The sequence below is a fragment of the Rhyacophila brunnea genome, unplaced genomic scaffold (genome assembly GCF_057557595.1).
Source record: "Rhyacophila brunnea isolate RB1 unplaced genomic scaffold, BYU_Rbru_1.0 scaffold_15, whole genome shotgun sequence".
NCBI classification, from domain to species: Eukaryota; Metazoa; Arthropoda; class Insecta; order Trichoptera; family Rhyacophilidae; genus Rhyacophila; species Rhyacophila brunnea.
This window is the reverse complement of record NW_028232806.1, coordinates 37,133,536-37,155,564: the sequence shown is the minus strand read 5'-3', so window position 1 is coordinate 37,155,564 and position 22,029 is coordinate 37,133,536. Positions and strand designations below refer to the sequence as shown.

The following is a 22,029-nucleotide window of genomic DNA, read 5'->3' as shown; positions in this document are numbered from 1 at the left end:
TAATCCAGTTTATCGGCTATTTTCAAAATGTGTTTTCCGCTGTATTCCGTATAACCGAACAGTACCAAATATTTTACTATTGTCGAACAAGAACTTCTTGTCGACGTGTTAAAACTGTGAACTAACAAGCCACTCCTGAGAAGTTAATCGCACTTCCGTTTTCAAATGAGGAATGCCCGCAAATGTATCATTTCATTTTACGCTTCCGTGGCGTTCAGATCTATCAATTTACGTAATTTGATGCTTTGTATAACAGAAATATAGGTATCTAAAACGATCGTGATTGATGTTAGAATTATTATTAGTAAATTTTCGGTTTATTTCGAAGAAGAAAAGGAGTCACATCTAAAAAGAGAGCCGATACAATTATTTAAATACGCGTTGCCGCCATGACAGATACGTCACTGACAAGTCTTCTATATGCGACTACAGCGACTTCCTGTTATCGACGAGATCTTGTTGTCGAACATTATAACTTTACTTTGTTGTATTAGTATTTTAACTTTAGTTATCGTTAGGTCGTTGTGAAGATGATTTTATAAGCCGAAACAGCTGTCAGAAACGTTAATATTCTTCGTTAATTATTGTATACTTTATTGACAAAAACTTCGTATCAAACTAATTATAATAGCGATAGTTCTATCGAGTGAACATCGGTTCAATTATTGATTATACCAGCGCCATTTTTAGATTAATAAAGCCTGAGCATAACTTTTTGCACAAGCAACGAGTGGTCCACTGTTCAGCTGTCAAAATCAGATCCCAGATTGCTTGACATATTGATTCGCCTTTTCTCGTTTCAAATTGAATTACAAAAAATTCTCAAAAGTGCTATTTATAAATAATATAGGTACATTCCTGTTATTCATCAGCTGTCAAAGTCAGACTAGTCCTTCACACAAAACCGGTGGTAATATCTACCGATTTCCAAAAAATATGTAGCATTGATATATGCATTACATTTGTAGAAAGTGTTAATGCTAGTGTATTATTTATCATGTAACTCATCTATCCAAATCAAACCATTCCCTGTGTAAACACTACAGACGCGTCAGTATGAGAACTCTATAGATAGAACAGGCAATGGCAGGTCATCCATAGACAACAACGGGAGGGGCGGAAAAAGTAAGACCAGTCGTTGTGAATGTATCGGCTTTCTACTTGAGTCGGCAATTCATACGAGTATGTCGGTAGCTTTTCACCGGAACAAAAAGTCAAGCCAAGCTTGGTATGACAAGACTTGTATTGTGAGTTGAATTAGTGAAATAATCGTTTTATTCTAGTGCTATCCTATCGGAGGTCTCCATTTTCTGCTTCTCGGAACAGAAATTCGATAAAACTGCAGTCGTATCAGGGCTCGAAATGGACCGGAACGCACCGGGGCGCCGTTCGGGTTCGTGAGATCTGTAAAGTTATCGCTCCGTCTCGTGGACAAAATAATTTGACCGTCTGAGCTAGATATGCCATATAATAAAAAATCTAGCACCCTTATGTTTATAAAATACACATAAAATTTGATAACCATGTTAATTTTCGAGCGTTCCGGTTCGTAATCTTTTCCATTTCGAGCGCTGAGTCGTATCAATTACGGAGGTTCTTAATCCACGAAATGCAGTGTCATCTTCTTTTACATTTTCCTTCCATCTTTTCTTGAATAATAACAGAGTTGGAAAATGCTGTAGTTTTTTCCTCTCATAATATGGCCGAGGTACTGCAGTTTTTATACTACGCAGAACATATTATTATCCTTATTGGTCCTTTCCCATTTGTTTGAGAACATCAACGTTTGTCACTTTTTTTTTACAATTATTAATAACCATGTCCTTGCTTCAAAATCACAAACACCCAGGCTTTGAGAAAAACACATAAATGTTTTTGTCATGACCGGGAATCTAACCCATAACTCTCGGGCGGAAGGCCAGCGCCTTACCCACTGCACCACGAGAGCCGCCTACGTCACTACGTCAGTCCAAATAATTTTGAAGAAGCGTATATATAGCCCACATCCCGAAAGCCTCTACCTGATATATTGTTCCATACATCATCAGCACGAAATCTCTACTCTAAACTCTTAACGATTAGTCTCCATATAACATGATTGCAATTACACTTATTTGAATGGATTATTTTTATTCGTATAGGTATGTACCTACCTTCTATAAAACCGCTCATTAAATAATGATTATTATTTTGCATACAAGGTTTTCATCGAATATGGATCGAGGTTCTTTCCTGGCAAAATTATTTTTGTTTTGCATTTTTAAAGCTAATTGGCACGTATAATAATATAGTAATAAGTATTTAATAATAATAGAGGATTATTTACAATTTTATTTCTTATCAGAATCGTGAATAAATAAAACAACTTATTTACTTATTAATCACGATTTATGTATTAAATTGTACAGGTATCTTCTGATGAAATAAACCAGCTACGCCAGTGCTGTCTAATCTTTCTTAGAGCTAAGAGTTGCGTTGATCACCTAAAACAGAGTTTCTCAAAGTTATTATACCGCACTTATATTATTTCATCAGTATCAGCAAATGTGACATCGGACATAATGTTTTAATACAAAACGGGATTTAAATGAACCGAACCGCAAATTTGACGTACAATATCACGCCGACAAGTTGAATGTTGGCGATCTTTTTTGCAGGTGTTATTTTTTTGGGTACTTTTGGCTACCCGCACGGGACTGCTGCTATAAGGATACTATCGGCTTTCCAATGAATTCATTCGCTTGGTAATTCAAGGGGTGTCATATGCCCCATTTACCAGGAACACTGCCCAAAACAATTAGCCTTTCAACGTACCTATTCTAGATTCTAGACGCTGGCAAACGGTGTGTTCAATCGGTAACCGGACAAAACAGAAAAAAACAGAAAATGACAAAACAGAACAGCCAGGGGAAAAATGAAACATTAATTTTTGTTGAATCTATTTAGGTTAGGTCATTATTTCGTTGTACCTAGTCACCCAATCATTTTGAACATAGATATTGATTAAGATGAGATATCCTAAGCTTGCCGGCAAAGTCCCGTTTATTTGAGGCTTTCTAGCGATTAGGAATGCAGAAATTAGGTATATAATTTGATTTATTATGGCGTATTGAAAATCTGTGCTGTTAAAAATCTATCAACATAATAGAGATAGGACAATTTCAATATTAAGTTTATATTTTTCCTGAAAGGTCATAGATATATTTATCGTTGTTCTGTTTTTTCACCGTTCTGTTTTGTCATGTTCTGTTTTGTCATTTTCTGTTTTGTGTGGTTCTGTTTTGTCATGGAACCGTTGTGTCTGCGCGTGGCCTATAATTTGATTTATTATGGCGTATTGAAAATCTGTGCTATTAAAAATCTATCAACATAATAGAGATAGGACAATTTCAATATAAAATTTATGTTTTTCCTCAAAGGTTATAGTTATATTTATCGTTGGTTTTATCACTGTTATATTTTGTCATATTCTGTTTTGTCACTGTTCTGTTTTGTCATGGAACCGTTCAATCGTAAAATACGACATGACATGACAAGGCAGATGACAGTCTCTAAGAACTTAGAAATTAGAACTCGTCATTTGATAAAATATCATACGAACTCATGTTTCACGTACTGTGGCGCACGAATAAGTGTCCCACGATGAACTGCATACGTACACTTTACATGTAACCGTGTGTGACACACCAATATTAAATGAGCGTCAATGCATAGAGAGAGAGGAGTTGTCAGTATTCGACGCGTTTAAGCTTATCTCGGATTCTTCCTTACTCGAGATCGGTTGCCTGCTTCTCTTTACCCGTTAGGTTTTTAAGTTCCCATTATTTCTGAGTTCCCTGGTTTCATCCAAGACGCCCTCAGCAGTCGTCGGAGAAAATTTATTATGTAGGTAGTTAATAATTTTATGAAGTACGTTACAATATTCTAAATACCTATTTTAATTTTCATTGTTCCGAAACCCACATCCTATGATCGTATTTTGAAGAACACTTCATCGCGCAGTGGATATTTTAATCCTTGATGCAGATAATGATGAATGATGATATTAACAACTCACTACTTCAAGCACAAAGCTATATGGATAACACGCTCTATGGCTGCCTATAATTACCTACATCTTAAAAAGTTGTTCACCTGTCAAGTGATAAAACAAATAAGATTTATTTTTTTATTGTGTGAAATAAAGGTGCTAACTCTCACGAGTCTACTGACAAGCTAGCACGTGAATCTAATATCATTTGTATCATTGAAGAGTGTTTATTTTTTTTCAATTAAAATAAGATAGGGACATACATTGCACAACCCATGTACATAGACATATTTTTGTTTTTATGGTATTGGGTAGTAGTGAAAAATATTGTTTGCGGTTCCTAGTAGACACTTCACAATATTCGTAATTATATAATATGAGTAGCAAAAGAACTAATACGCAACAAAAATAATATACTTCTTATCAAACGAACTTAGAAGATTATGACAGAACTGTCAAAATTTGCCGCCAAATTGAAAAATCGCATAGATGTCGCGCCAAGAGCTTAGAGCTACTCCTACATTACGACACAGCTAGCTAACGTCACCCGAGAACTTTCGGCGAGTCGAAATTCCAACAGTTTTACAAAAACACTGAAGTGGGGGGTTCGCCGGCAGTTTGAACCTGGCAGACATTATAGGTGGCCATAGACGTACAGTTTGAGTAACAGGTTGAACATGCCAGTTAATACGTAATGGTGGCTATACAGTTATCTTTGGTAGATAATCTGCTGCGCCCATAGACGGACAGTTTTCGAGCCCCACTCCCGTGTTTTTGTAAAACTGTTGGAATTTCGACTCGCTGAAAGTTCTCGGGTGACACTAGATGTCGGAGACGAAGTAGAATATACCGGACAATACAATTGCGGCTGGTGTTGCTTGTTATAAAATACAAATTCTTTTATTATTAATAATTTAATAATAATAATATGTAATAAGTACGCGGAGATCGCAAATATTATATTTTATTTATTTTTACGAGGGTAAAACAAAGTTATAATTATTTATGTAAACATATTATTTTATACAATATAATATAAATGTAAAAATTTTAGAGAGCATTATAAATATTAAGTTATTGTGCAAATATAGACTAATAACTCAGTATTTAAATTTTATTTATTGTGTGTAGTGAATATTACAAATTAATACTTTAAGACGTTCACAACATAAATGAATATACCTAATTGTGAATGACTATGTCGGTAAATCTAAATTAAATTTACGTATATATTTTAATAATATCATAGTAATTAATTATTATACTGATGATTAATGTAGATATAATTTTGTGGCATGTTTAAATTTATTGTATATAAAATCAATATATAAATATTACCGTATTCTAAAAATATGACTAAATAGATAAATACTGACTCATATGTCCATTAAAGGGAATAATTTATTCAAAAGAAAAGATTATAGCTCATATTTTATATTTACACGAATGTGTATAATATTGTTTCGGCGAATCGATAAAATACACAACCCACTAGCGAATTCATGATTTATTCTCCTAACGTCATTGGTGTGTATTTTATGTCAATTTGTTTCTAATGAAAACAATTATAATCATAATAAATTCAAAGTAAAATAATTCGTGTATCAATATCGTTCAAGTATACCCTACTTAAAACTAATTTAAACACTACCCCTATGTATTGTCTCCGCGAACCTAACCTCCATAGTTTTTGACACTTGCTCTGCCACAGACAATAACTGTACGTATATGGGCACGTCTGTTGACAGTTCGACAGATTTAAATGGGGTAGTTTGAGCTGGTCTGTAGTGTGCCCACTAACATACAGTTATTGTCTGTGCCACGTACTCAAACTGTACGTGTATGCCACCTATTCTGGCAGGTCGAAAACTGTCCGTCTATGGGCGCAGTAGATATATATTATCTACCAAAGATAACTGTATGGCCGCCATTACGTATTTACTGGCATGTTCAACCTGTTACTCAAACTGTACGTCTATGGCCACCATATTCGGCAAGATTCTGCTTCGTATAATCGATATATAAATTATTATATATAACAAAAAAACGAAACCCATAAATACGGACAGCAAAATTTAAGTGAAGAGTTCTTCATGCCTGCAGTAAGACGCCGCAATTTTTTTTAAAGCAATAAAATTGGTCTTTGTGACGACCAGGCCGGACGGCCCGATGGATCCAACAGCTGGTTAAGTATCTCTTTCCTCTCGGAGCACATTCTCGGACATTCCCAGAGGATGTGGCTTGCATCCTGTTTTTCTCCGCTCAAAGAGCTTGCCAGCGAATCCACCATGGCCAGTCACAAATTAACTGGTGTAGTGGCCAGGGGCAACGTTCCCTCAAATTTTTCAATTGTGTGTGCGGATCATCAACGCATCTGAGCAGTTAGCAGTCTAATTATCATAATAATCGTAAAATCTAACGAGGTTGTCAGTGTGGACACGGCATAAGAATTGTGCATGTGATGGTTTCGTGCATTCGAGCAAAACTAAAATCTGGCAAAGGAAACTTTCTTTTACAATATTTTTGTGTGAGGACTGTGCGGGGGATGAAAACATGTGTGCGGACATGGACAGGGAAGATTCGTCAGGAGGCAACTTAGTTATCTCTCGTTAGGAAAGAACTATTCTAAAAAGATTTTCTACAACAGTTTAATACCATCTAGCGTTGCCGGCGTGCTTTCCTCGGACCAGGGTTTCCCAAACTTTTTCTGCAATGGAACACTTTGCAAACCCGCAAGTTGTAACGGAACACTTAGTTTATTTTGTAGGTTATTTATTAACGCAGCTAACCGTTCTGCCAATTTTGGAAGACTTGTCAGCCGGTCAGTTAAAGACAATATACCCCATCTTTTTCATGCGCACGGTGTGAGAAAAGATGGTCCTCCGTCTGTACCTAGATCATGGCCCCCGCATCCCGAAGCGAACCCCCAGGCTAGGATCTTTGGCAGCCCCCCTACTTATCGCTAAGGTTAAAGGCAATGTGACGATCTACAGTCGCATATTCCAAATGATGTTCGAGGTAAAATTAAGGGTATTTTTAGAGATTTTTTGTATTTTTAATACACCCACTTTTATGTTGACATGCACAATTATGGACATGTGAAATATCGACAATAATCAAAAATTGTAAGTATACTTAGCACATATTATTAAGGCTATACCTCAGTTGAGGCAATGGGTAACGTTTTTAGTCATCTTTACACGATTTAAGAATTAATACCCCCGTCGCCATCACGAAACAAATTGACGTATTGACACCTCGACGTTCGCTCTCAGACTGCCAGCAAGTCTAAAATTTCGTCGCGCCTATAGTTGAAAATTATTTGCCGTTTCACTGAAGTATCGCTTTAAATGTTAGCGTGCTTGATGTGAAACAGCGACATTTTTTTTTACTATTGGTGCATGTTTGTGATGTGTGTTTATCTCACTTGGCTGGTCGATCTCTCACGCCGAGCCCCCCGTAAACCCAGGCCCTCAGGCTAGAGGCCTGTTAGCCCCTCCTTGTGGGAGCCATGACCTATCTAGATACTTGACGTCATAAACATCAGTGGAGATTAATCATCACTTGTCTTTCAATATGAAGTAGATTCTTTAATTATTTTAGTTTTACTTATTTTACTCTACTTAGTAGAAGATCTTTAAATGTGTTGAAGTGTATAAAACATGACCCCCACATCTTGAATCGGGCCCCCAGACCGGGATCTTTGGCGGGCCCCCTACCAATCGCTAGGATTTAAAGGCAGTGGGACTTTTTACAGAATCGTTTTCTAAATATTGTTTCAGATAAAATTAAGGGTTTTCCGTGTATTTTTTAGCGATTTTTTAGTATTGTTCAATAAATTCATTTGAATCATGGAGTTGTCGAATATCGACACACAATAATCAAAAATTGCATCACATCTAACTAGACATTTTAAAATGTTAAAACTATACAAATAAAATAGCGCCGCATTTTTCCGCATTAGGGCAAATTTGGGATGTTGTTTATCTCAATTATCATCCCATCACGCCGGGCCCCAGGCTAGAGCCCTGTCAGCCCCCTCTTTGTGGGGGCCATGGTATAAAACCTTTCCAAATGGTCGCGGAACACCTATTCAGGTTCGGCGGACTATAGTTTGGAAACCCTGCCTCAGACGATGGAGAAAAAATTGATTCAATTCGTAAATAATAAAATTTATAGGAGCCAATTTAATGATTATTTTTTTCTTCTAATCGCAGTCGTTTTACTTTACTACTATATAAGTATTTATTTATTTACCTAACACGTATCTGAGACAACAAGGCTTGTCATCTACTTAATTGTACAAGATTTGAGACAGCTCTTTGCTATATGCCTCGTGATTTAATTATTATTATTTTGAGTGTTTTATTTTTGTGCTTGACAGTTTTAGTATTTGCAAAATGGTGATAAAATGATATTCTTTCGAACTGAATTACACGTGCTTGTGTCGTGCATGGTACGAAATGTTCTTTCAAAAAACCTCTACCTTCACAGTGTGAGTTCACAACTAGTTTGTATATATTTTGTCCTTGTTTATTTAGTCTAAATATAATAATAACAATTGAAATATTAAATTATATTATATAAATGTGTGCTATTTTGTGGCCATGGTATCTGAGAAATTCGCTTCGACGCACGCCTATGGGAAATGAAATAGATGTCACGGAGACTTGAAGCTTTCGAGATGTGGCTGTATAGACGATATTCCAAAATTTCTTGGACTGACCGGGTGACAAATGTTGAAGTTCTCAATCGAATGGGGAAGGACCGAGAAGTTCTACGTAGTATCAAAACCAGGAAACTACAGTACCTCGGCCACATTATGAGAGGACAAAAATACAGCATTCCCCAACTTGTCATCCAAGGAAAGATCAATGGGAAGCGTAGCAGAGGACGCGCTGCATTTCGTGGCTTAAGAACCTCCGTGATTGGTACGAGTGCAGCTCCACTGAACTGTTCCGGGTAGCAGACGACAAAGATAAGATCGACTTGATGGTGGCCGACCTCCGCTAGGGGATGGCAAAATAAGAAGAAGAAATAAATGTCCAATCTCTTATAAGAACATTTCTATCCTTCATTCGTACGTCACTGGTTATAGAGTCTATGTTAATGACTGTAATTCCAGGGCTCGAAACAGACCGGAGCGCTGTAAATAAAATAAAAATAAAATAATAAAAATAAAATCCCCAAAATTAAACCTCAGTCTCGCGGAAAAAAACCATTTGACCGTCTGAGCTAAAATATAAAAAAATCTCACACACGTATTTCTATAAAATACTCATAAAATTAGATACATAGGTTAATATTTTCGTAAAATTATCGTGCGCTCACCACACAAACGTCAATATTTCATTTGTAAACAATTGAATAATAAAAATAACATGACTGCAATTAATAGGAATGATGAATGAATTTATGCAAAGAATTTTCTCTGGGAAATTATCGTTATGAAAACCCTATTACTATGATACTATATTTGATTACTCATTTTCATTACAGTGCAGTATGTAATATTAATTTTTGACAATTAATTTATTTATATTCACTAATATTATTAATTATTATGACTAAGCTGTGAATTAGATTGCTGATTGATTGATTGTAAAAAGTGTTATCATGATGGCAGACAATAAGATAAATAATAAAATTATTGTAATCAGAAGTCACTTTATCGTATATGTCACTAAGTCAGTGGTTTCCAAACTTTATGTTACTACGCCTCCCTTTTCAAAAAATCTAATCTTGGCGCCTCCCCCCCTTTATTTCATTAAATATTACAGACACCTTTTTAAATATTCAACAATGTACAAATATAAAAATGAAAAAAATATAATATACATAATAACAAGATAAAAAGAACTTTTTATATACAGCATTTTTAAATTTTCTGTTGAACCATATAAACTTGACTTGACTAGCTTAAACGATCAAAAAAATTTGAACTTGACATATCATATTGATTTCCATAGTAACGCACGTATATATTAATAATTTAGTTGCTCGGACCCCAGAGCCCTAGCAACCAATAATGGTGTCGAAATAACTTTTCATACAAAACAGAATTAACTGAAAATGAATTCAATTCTACTTAAAGATAGATAAAAGTATTAAAAAAATGCATTGGCACCGTGTTCTGATATATTCTAAAAGTTTCAAATGTCTAGCTAGTCGGGAAGTTAGTTAAAAATCGATTGCAAGATTTGTACTGGACAAAGAACCACCGGACAAATAAGAATACGAGCTAAGAAAAACGTTGTAATAAACAAGGTTTTACAACTTATGTTATTTCATTTATAAATTAATTTGTTTTTCATGCGATGAATGTGCTTGTTTATTAGCACAATCAATTTTAATAGTAGTCAACCCTTTTCAGTTTCCTAAATTATACACGGGAGTTATCATTTAAGTAAGTATATCAATCATCATATAGGTATCACATCAAATTGCAACGCACAACCACATATTAAAAATATTCAATAGCCCTGAAATAAAGCAGCGTCACAGGCGACTTTTTTACAATTAATAAATTAATGTAACAAGTGCATTAGCAAACTAACCAAGAACTCAGTAAATAGATTTTTGTTTGCTTCAATATATCTGGAATCAGTCAAGTGATGGCGAAGTCATGGCGAACTTATTTTTTTTGTAATTTTGATTTCCAAAGCTCCAACTTTTTATGAATGCCTTCACTTTATCTTTTTAAATCAGTGAACGCATTAGTGGTCCTTGCATTGATTTATTCACTCATTTTTTTTTAAATTTTCAACTAAATAGACAAGTTTAACAACAAAATTATCGTTCCTAAACAAATTTGCGTCAAATTTCAACATTATGATTGGACCCTTTTATTTCATTTTTTCACAAGATAGCCAGCGCGCTCCAAAATAGTATAGAAGTGAGGTAGGTATTATAAAATTAGTCTCCATAATATTTTCAGACAGGTTTGCAAACAACCTTTTATAGGACTGTTTTTTATGGAGTTTATGTTTATATAACTAGCGGCCGTTTTATAAACTATACATTTGCAAACTGCAAACCTGTGGCTACATTAATTGTGTTAAACCTTTCGCGCCTCCCTTTGCAACACTCCGCCTCCCAGTTTGGAAATCGCTGCACTAAGTGGTCTGTAGACGTAAATTGTGAGTGACATTGTCAATATTACAGATACAATAATCTTATTTTTCAGATACCTACCCGCTTTCCCTATTATTTGAACGTATTAAAACAAACTCCACTCTATGCACCCCCATGTCATATACTTATGATTGAACATGGTGATCGTGTAATAATTATTTAATATCATTGTTAACATTTTATCCGATTTAAAAACGTCGAAAAAATCTAGATATAGCCGACGTCTAATTATTGAAATAAAATATGAATCTTTAAAAAAAACATCTTAATTTATAACGCAATTATATTGTTATGAATGAAGTTATTTTTTTACATTTTTATTTTAGTTGTAACTTAACGGCCCACGTGCTCGTCGTAGGTCAAAATTGAGTTTTTATTGTATTTTCAAACCATGATCCTGGACACTCCTTAAACGTTGTAGATAATCTATTTATATAATTTTGAAGCCTTATTATCCTTTATAGTTATTTTAAACATTTGATGACTGCATAAAGTATTTTTGTTACATAAAATAGTATTCTTTTAAACCTCTCGCTCTAATGTTTTAGAATATAGTCATATTTCGGTACATAACTGTGCAGTGGTGTTAAGATTTTTTACATTTATTAATTTTTAAACGCATTTATAAAACTATTAGTATAATTTATTACGAGATAATTTTTGTAAAATATTCACGATAAAAAATTATATTGATAATCTCTGTGATCCCAAATTTGACAAGAATTAGGCATTTTATTATTCAAAAAATCGGCAAGATTAACACATTCGAAGATGATTCTAAAGATACTTATTATAAGCTATGTCTTTGACCATTCAAGTGTGATAAACATCTTATGAATAATGATTGCTTTATAATAATTATTGACCTAAGAATAAGGTAGTGTTTTTTTGAAATACGCCATTTCTTTTGTCATTCCCCAGTGGTTAAGCTACAAAATACGGCCGTAGCCATAAATTGACAAACTATAATTGAAGTAGGGAGTTAATTGAAAAATAAATAAATAAAATCAATAGTCTCAACACGAAAGTGATCATATAAACGAACGTTTAATTTAGATTTAATGCAATAAAAACGATTATTTGAATAATAATTTTATGTAAGTGTGTTATAACGTTTGTCTGAATTCGTAATAGATCATTTCGCTACTAGGTATATCTAATAATGTTTATATAAAATAATATGTTAAAGTGGATATAATACTCCCACAAATAGGGATTGCAATACCGGTTTTTCGGTATTTCTTATTGAATACCGTTATTCGTTAAAACATAAAAAAACAGAAGTAGGTACCTATTATTTAATCATTATTTTATAGGAAAAAATTTTACCTACATTTCGTAAAAATATGTATTGATGATGGTATTGTAGAACTGGTGATTTTTACAAATAATTTGAATACATTGATAATTCTAACTAAACCCTCAAAAAGACGAGTTCATCAAGTGAAAATAAATCCGGCTTTATAAAGCTTATAAAGCTTTTCTTCTTATTGTGCCATCCCCTAGCGGAGGTCGGCCACCATCAAGGCGATCTTACCTTTGTCGTCTGCTACACGGAATAGTTCAGTGGAACTGTACTCGTACCAATCACGAAGGTTCTTAAGCCACGAAATGCGGCACCGTCCTCTGCTACGCTTACCATTGATCTTTCCTTGAATGACAAGTTGGCGAATGCTGTACTTTTACTGTCAATAATAATGATGGAATAATTGAAAACATTTCTCACGGATGTTTTTTATTTCGAAATAATATATTCATGGCGACAATTATTTTATAAAGATTTTTGGTAGATTTTGTTTTATTATTATTTCACCTATAAGTAATGTATAAGTACGTTCATTTAAAAAAAACGTACATAAACGAGTTTGGTTGCTTAATACCGAAAATTACGGTATTTTGAATTCTTAAAACCGGTATTTCAGTATTGATTAAAACTGGAATACCGGTTCTGAAATACCGGTATTGCAATCCATACACACAACGAGAAAATGAATGTATTTATAATTCAAAATTTGTATTTAATTTGAGAAACTCACAATTTCGTTATGCATATACTACATAATATATACAATCATGACCCACATATCCTGAAGCGGGCCCCATGCCAGGATCTTTTGCTGAGCCCCCTACCTATCACTATAGGTTAAAGACAGTCTGACGCTCTACAATGGCGTTTTCTAAATGGTGTTCGAGGTCAATAAAAATTCGGTGTATTTTTAGCGATTTTTAACACATCGGATTATGGAGTTGTCGAGTTGATTGCACCGCACAACCATATGTTTTTAAATGGTAATAATGCTGAAGTAAAATAGCACCGCAGGCGACTTGTTTACTATTAGAGTATATTTAAGATGGATGTTTATCTCAATTATGTGGTCGACCCGCCACGCCGGGCACCCCTGTACCCGGGCCGTTAGGCTAGAGCCCTGTCAGACCTCCCCTTATGGGGCCATGTATATAATATAAACATAATACGTTATTTTAGATGGAATTCATAAAAAAAACTAATGTCAAAATCCTGGGACTGATTTTTGACTGGGATCATAAGCCCTGCCAGATAGTGGCTTGGTGTACCTATCACTTATATTATAATAAATCTATATAAAACTCTGCTATGGTTAAACTAGGAACGAATAAGAACAATATAAATAATGTTACGTTCTCAAATCTTGCAAATCATTCGATGAATAAAAGAAATAGTTGATTAAAGGATTACTTATTTGTATGTTGAAGACACTTTGTTATAAGCATATAAAAATGGTAAAAATACCAAAAACACTATGAATGAGTCAGTAAATATTTATTTTTCACGTTGAATGTCACTGACTTGATTCTAGATATTTCAAGGTATTTTTTTTATACTTATCGTTAATTGATTCCTCGCCTCAATAGTTTCTTGCCGGTTTTCCCAAGCGATTCATTGCGCATATTATGAAGAATTACTCTAGTGGAAATAATTATATTTTATTTTATAATCACGTCATGTTTATCTTTTGTTTATGGAGTACTTGAAAATCTAATCATTAATTATTTAATAAGACATAAATATTAGAAAACGCTATAAGCATATAAATTTCTCAAAAAAATGTTGATGAGTGCCGCAGGCGAAATATTTACTGACTGTAAAATTATTTTCACAATCGTTAAACCTACATAGATCATTTTTTATAGAAAATGATTCATAGAACACGAAACACATTTTTTAAATTTCCTACTTCAAATGATTAATTTAATAATTAAATTATAAAAATAAATAAACAGTTGTCTATCCAAAAAGGTTGGATTAATGGACATAGCGTTTTTGTATTAAAATACTAGATAGTGATTTCAGCCGTTTTTTAGTACATACCTAAGCTTAATGCTATAGAAACATTAATGTTCTGTGTGTGGCAGCACTGAATACATTGTTTGTAAATAATTATTGTAGCTTGCTGTTGACGCTCTCGCTTTAGTTTCTTAGGTAGTTACTATTGTGTACGATTTTACGTGATGGAATATTTAAATATTTTTAATTAGCTACGTATTTTTTTCGGCTTAAACGAGGTATCAATGAGAACTCTGCCATTCTGGGCAGTGTTGAGCTATGTGTCCCTTATGACTATCTTAGAAATAGACAGTATCAGTTGTTTATTCTCCCAAGGTGCAGAACCAATCTGCCACTGGTAATGCCAATTGGGAGGGCGATAACTATGTTCTACCAAATTGCTTCGGGTGTTGACATATTCCACCTACGTGAGGATGAGTATAGGTGGACGTTGTTTTATAAATTCTTAAAATAGGGTCTGCTTAACTCATTCGGTGTGCTTCCATTCTTTATAATTTATATTTTTTGTACATTTTACTTTACTTTTCATACTGTTTTTGTGATACTGCACATATTTATTTATTCTTTACATTGTTTCTTTGTTTTTAAATGTCATGTTGTGAACGTCTTAAATTTATACTTTGTAATGTTCACGGTATGTAAAAATAAATAAATTTTAATTTGAATTTTAAATAATGATGGTTATTTGTATCTTAGTTAATAAGAAATCTTATAGCACAAGTATTAGTCTTAATGTAGATGAAACTGCGGTGCAAAATTACTAACAAATAATTTAATCACTAGCCTTACCTACTAATCTTTTTACCATAATGGTTTCATCTCCATACATGAAATATATAATAGTCCACTTTTAAAACAATTTTAATATTTCAAGTGCGTAGAACAAAATCTCTCTAGTGAAATACATTGTAATACAAATAAATGAAGTAAGCCACTGATGTGCAAAAGAAAGAACATGGATTAACACAATGCACTCTCTCAACACAGGTATACCATTTCAATAATTGACATGTTGTTTTATTCTTTTTAGGATTCAGAGAATTCACGTTAATCATGGTGTATGAGAAGAGTGGATCTTGAAACCTGGCACTTCCAACTTCTTGAGATGTTAGCTTCTTCCATGACATGCGACATCCACCGACAAAATGTGCAAAGGCTGTCAATTGTAAGAAACTTTAGTGTCTATTTGCTTAATAATTTATTACCGGCAATATATTCTTAAGAATATTACATACATAATTACTTATTCATGGATGAGTTATCATGCGAAATTTGCAATTGAAATATGATTGCTTTCATACAAATCCAAACAACAAAGTCAGTAAACAGTTTTACATTAATTGTAACAGATTCTTCGGAAAAAACGATCCACAAATTCTGAACAACGCAATACTGTACCTACCTAAGCTACTCCAATATTTTGGTGATCCGAATTAAGGATCATTATATAAAATACGCCCACGGTGGCTGCGCGGCTTAAGCGTTGGACTATCACGCCGTGGGTCCCAGGTTCGAATCCTGGGTCTGGCAAGTACACATATTGTTTTTCAATTTGTGTGTGAGTCATGGTATGGACCTAATAGGTTGAGCAAGTGGCTGACATCCATTTCTCGTAAAAAACAAAATCTGTTAATACAAACCTCTACTCTGTGGAGGCCCATATTATGATCATATTAGAATCAGACATGGTCGAAAAAAAAATATAAAAAAATGTTTTTTTAACACACATATTATTATTTATATCATCATCATCATCAGCCTTAATCTATCCACTGCTGGATGAAGGCCTCTTTAAGCTGCTTCCACTTCTCTCGGTCCTGTGCATTGCGTTGCCACGTACATCCGCAGAACTTTATCATTTCATCGATCCAGCGGCCTCTAGGTCTACCATGCGGACGTTTTGTACTTCTTGGATATCACTGGATGACTAGATTTGTCCAACGATTGTCTCTTCTTCGAGCTATGTGTTCAGCCCATCTCCATTTAGGCTTTTTTATATTTTATAAATAAGTACTAGAAAATTCTTGACTTTCAGTTAAAAGTACCTACCCAAATGAGATAAGATCACGTAGAAACGTAGAGGCAAAATTAAAAAAAGTTTTAAGTAATATTATAAGCTAATCAGGGCTCGAAATGGACCGAAGCGCACTGGAGCGCCGTTCCGGTTCGACAAATTGGTAAAAAATATTTTGACCGTCTGAGCTAGATAAGGACATTTAACGAAAAAATCTAACACACTTATTTTTATAAAATACACATACAATTTGATAACTATGTAAATGAGTAGCTTATTATCAAAGTGGGACTAACGCCACCTCCCACTAAATTCATGTTTTAATTGATTATGGTAGTGCAAGTGAAGCTCTTTTCAAAAAATCCACTAAACGTATCAAAATGGTAGTTTTCATAGAGATTTTTGAGTTTAAAGTTGGTATATGAAAAACGGACACTTTTCACCCATGTTTGTGAGTCTCCTGTAAATTTTTGTAAATGGCTTATGTCCCACTTTGATACCAAGCTACTCAAATATCTTCAGAAAATTGTCGAGCGCTACTCAATAGCTGGTTGAACTGACTTGAACAGCTCATGTCTTTGCATTCTCAGAGTGGTGAGAATTTGATGTGGTTTGAAAAAAGAACGCAAAAACAGACCTTACAAAAGCTAGAGTGAGATGTATCGGCGTACCATGAAGAAGTTCTGTATTATTAATTATTAGGAGATTTTACCACCAGCCAATAATCTAAGAGTACGTACTTATATAGCTACTACCAAGAGTTAGGTTGTGTTTATTTATCAATACATATGTGATGATTTACGGAAAATCACGCGGGTGTGTAAATAAAGAAGTAAAAATGTCAAATAATCAACATAAACCGCGACCCTTGCCAAATATTGCATTTTAAATAGGCTAGAATACCTATTACACCAGATTTTCTTGAAATTAAGATGATGTTAATACCTTATAATATTATATTACCAATAAAATAAATGTTTCATGCAATGCAGCGCTCGAAATGGAAAATTTTACTAACAAGAACGCTCAATAATTTTCCGAAATTAATATTAACACTCATTTTATGAATATTTTATAAACATAAGAGTTTTTTGTTATATGGAGCGCCTAGTTTCAAATACCCCTAAAACGGTTTTTGAAAATTTACGAGTCTTTTGAGAAAAACCATCAATACGTATAATCAAAAATTAGGGTAAATTTCAAAACCCGATAAAATGGTTTTGTGCGCTATTCAAATACCTCTAAAATGGAAAGCCGAAATACTCTTTAGAATGTAACGAATTAAAAAAAAAATCGGTGTGTGTGTACTTATTTACGCGCGTTATAAGTTATACTTCTTTGACGTAACAAAACAAAAACAAAACTTGTGATGAACTAGATTCTTTGACTAGCTCTTAATTATCTTGTTAAATTACACACTCAAGGAAAAGGGACCGCTTATTGGAACGCCGTTGGTTTATTTCTATACACTTTAACTTATATTACTAACTTATGTAATGGTTTCTCGTTGTTTTTATTTTTAAAGTACCAACTGTCACTCTGACGTTTAACTGTTTGTTTACGTAAGGAATTGCAAATGGCCGACAATAATAAATTCGCTGCCTAGGTAACGGAACAATTCTAAGCTATAATATTATACTGTATAATCGTCACGATTGCAATATCATACTGTGGCGTAAAGGTGGTGCGTTCGGCTGATAACCGAACAATCAATGGTTCGAATCCAATCGAGTGCGTTTTTTTCGTGTGAAAAAGTAAATTATGTGTTACATGTCATACGCCAAAAATACACTCTGATCTGATTTCCCAAACACGCCAAAAGAAGTATAACTTCAATAAATACATAAAGTTCACAGATTTCATAGATACGAGTTTATCTCATTTTTCTCAGAACTACCTAAAATCGTTTTAGGGGGTTTTGAAACTAGGCGCCTATTTAGCTCAGATGGTCTAATTATTTTTTCTACGAGAGGGAGCTATAATTTTGAGGATTTCATGAACCAGAACGGCGCTCCGGTAATTTCGAGACTGATACAATGGTTATTAGCTGTACGATTTATTTATTGGTTGTTAGTGCAGGATCACATAGACTTTTCGTATACATATTATGATGCGGAACGCATTCTGACAATTGGAATAGGTTTTGAGGGTCACAAAGATATATAAAGTCGATGTTGCCAGGCGATATTAGTCGTAATTTTTTTTTTATTGAGGTTTTAATTTTTTTTCTTATAACCCACCAAAAATTGTTCTGAGTTCTTCAATAAAACCATGACCGAATCAGGGATTGATTGAAAATGCAATAATTGTACCATGCCATCGGCATGGTCGTAGAACGGTCCGCCCCGTTTGAAAAAATAAAAATAGCGGGTAGTGCAATGTCTTCAAAATTATCGATTCTTAGGACCCTTCTTGGCTTAAATTATTTTATTTAGTAGCATTTTTGCATATAATCACCTAAATTGGTTTCTTTACTATATCTATGCATATGACATTAGTTTTAGTATCATGGTTAATCCAGAAACATATATAGGTAGGTGAATAAATGAAATAACGATAACCACTAACCACAATAAGTACCTGCACATTTATTAAAATAAAGAAACAAGAAGTCAAGTGTTGAAACTGCTTTAGGTATCATGATCACAGTTTTTACAAACAATACTTACACATTTGCACAATGTATGTATGTATGTATACGACAAGTCTATGGGATCCTGCACTATGTGTGTTTTGTTAAATAATTATCACGCTGTTTTTTGAAATGCTAGTTTCTAGCCATCTAACTTATTTTATTGCCCTATCTGGCATATTTTTGTGAATGACAGTTAGCAACATTGAATAATGAATATGCACGGTATACGTTCAAGATTAATTAGCGTAATAACCTGGGCGATAATTGGCAAAACAATCATTATCCTTCTTCAGGTATGGCTGTTTATTTGTGGTCAATTTAATAATAGTTAGGTATTGCGTTATTTAACTTGTGCTTTGACAGGTATGGTAAAAGTGAAGGAGTGGTTTTTTATGAGTTTTATGACATACTTACTGTCACTTTTATGGGGTATGTTAATTCACTTCATGAATAATCAATTTTGCTCTTGTGAATTTGTAAGGTCGGTGAGTTGATACCAATAAGGTGGGCGACGGATATCCGAAAATAACTAAGGAATAATTATTATGTACTTATGAGATTGATTCATAGATCATTATAAACGACGAGGGTTATATGGACTTGATTGCATGCACACCACACACATCGCCCTCGAAGTTCAGTGTCACAGCGTTTTTCTTGTCAGATCTAGTATTTTGAATAGGCATCTAGCTTGAAAAATTTGCATCTGGCGATTGGCGTTAAGGCTATACCTCAGTTGAGGCACGGTCTAAAAAGTCGTGGCTAGGCGATGCGCGGATTGCGGGTCGCGGGTACAAATGACGCATGCCAAACGAAATATAATTTGTCATATAAATCCAACATGCGTCCATTTAATGTTCTGTTTATTGTTCTATTAGTAACAATAATAATATATTCATTGATATTTTTTCTCTTTCAAGTAAATGGGTACTGTTTTTAGTCATCTTTACACGATTTAAGAATTAATACTCCCGTCGCCATCATGAAACAAATTGACGTGTTCCCAGCTCGACGTTCTCTCTCCGAATGCCAGCGAATCCAAAATTTCGTCGCGCCTATAGTTGAAAATTATTTGCCGTTTCACTAATGTATTGTCTTAAATCTAATGTTTTTGACAACGCAAACATCGCAAACAATATTGTCTAATAAAGCTGGTTTTGCGCTTGAAAATCAACTAGCTGGTCTTTTGTACCATATGTATCTATTATAAATAAAATAATTATTGATATATACATAATGATGACTAAATCGATTACCTACCTGTATTTATTTTTAATTTTTGGACTTATTTTATTAATTTATAAAATACGAAATTATTCTTGAATCTCTGTTCTTGTGAAGACATTGCTATTAATTAGGTACAATATTTATTCTGAAATGGTACCTAGTTTCTAGAATTTTTTAAAATAACATTTTCATGAATGACAGTTGGCATTAATGATCCGATCCGGAGGCTTCTTCGATATACAATGACGTCACAATATATTATTATTATGATTTTTTTCACAGTTTGACTGTTTCACTACAAATCTATCTTTGGGCGTCATAGCTTGTTGTCGTGTTAAAAATAATATACTGAATAAAGCCCATCTAAGGGTTTACTAAGAATATCCAAATTCATGTTAATTATTAAAGACTTATGCTGACAACAGTGTTCCCAACTGTCACAAAAATATGTCAGATGGGGTAACAAGTAGGTAAGGTAAGAGTAGATAACTGAAAAAATCGTGACTGTTCTGGCAGAAGACACTAGTTCGAAAAAATGACATATTGAGTTAGTTATACCAAAATGTTCCTTATTTAAAACTTTACCGCCTGGAAACCTTCTTAATAAATAAACAGTCTTTATTTTAAAGTCATCCTTTTTACGATTACTTAATAAACTCACATGATAGACCATTTAAAACATTTTAACAACTTCAAAGTCAAATTACTCAAAACTAGTATTCTCCAGTTAGTGTGTTCTGCCAGAACAGAGACGAAATGGTAATTTTCTCAAATTTAACAAAATGTCTAGAAAGTAGTAGTATTTCAAAAAAATAACTATCAACATTTTTTCACTGAAAAAGAATCTATTGTTCCAAAACTAATAAGTAAATAAGTCAACGAATTAAAAAAAAATATTTTAGTATAAAATATATATTTTTCCGACCATATTCGATCCTAATAGGATCATATGGGTCTCTACAGAGTGGAGGTTTGTATTAACAGATTTTGTTTTTACGAGAAATTGATGTCAGCCACTTAATACTGTCCATTATGACGATAATATATAGGTAGTATTAAATTGCACGTAACATATTATATTTTATTGGTTCGATATACAGTATAAAATGCTGGTATATTTATTTTCAAGCAAATCCAGCTTTGTGTTCTAGCTTTTTTATAAGAAGTTTTAAACTATTTGTGCAGTTGAAAAACATAAGATTTAATGCCATACGCCAGATGCAAAATTTGCAATAAAATATTCTAGATCTGGCAAGAAAAACTATAAGATGTCAACGCTGCTAGCAAATACAGTTTAGTAGCGTGCATCATGTGAAGCGCCTAGTTTAAAAAGCCTAAAACGGTTTTTGAAAATGTTTGACTTAGATATGTAGTTAGATGGATATTTTTGTGACCTATATGATGGCCAAAGATTAAACTGTAAAAAACGCCAAAATTCGCCAATACGTATCAATCAAAAATTAGGGTAAATTTCAAAACCCGCTAAAAAGGTTGGATTTGCTTTTCAAATACCGCTAAAATGGAAAGCCAAAATACTCTTTAGAATGTAACGAATTAAAAAATAAATACATAAAATTCACAGATTTAATAGATATAATTTTTTCTCATTTTTCACAAAACTACCTAAAATCGTTTTAGGGGCTTTTGAAACTAAGCGCTTCATG

General features: G+C 33.7%; 1 protein-coding gene across 1 annotated transcript in view; it reads left to right on the top strand.

Annotated features, from left to right (window-relative positions):
* Positions 1-22,029, top strand: part of LOC147075290 (uncharacterized) — a 54,782-nt gene that overhangs the window by 18,762 nt on the left and 13,991 nt on the right. Inside the window, exon 2 of the mRNA XM_085942707.1 lies at positions 15,520-15,654. Coding sequence (XP_085798833.1) covers positions 15,635-15,654 — 20 coding nt within the window. The 5' untranslated portion in view covers positions 15,520-15,634. The remainder of the gene's footprint in view (positions 1-15,519; positions 15,655-22,029) is intronic.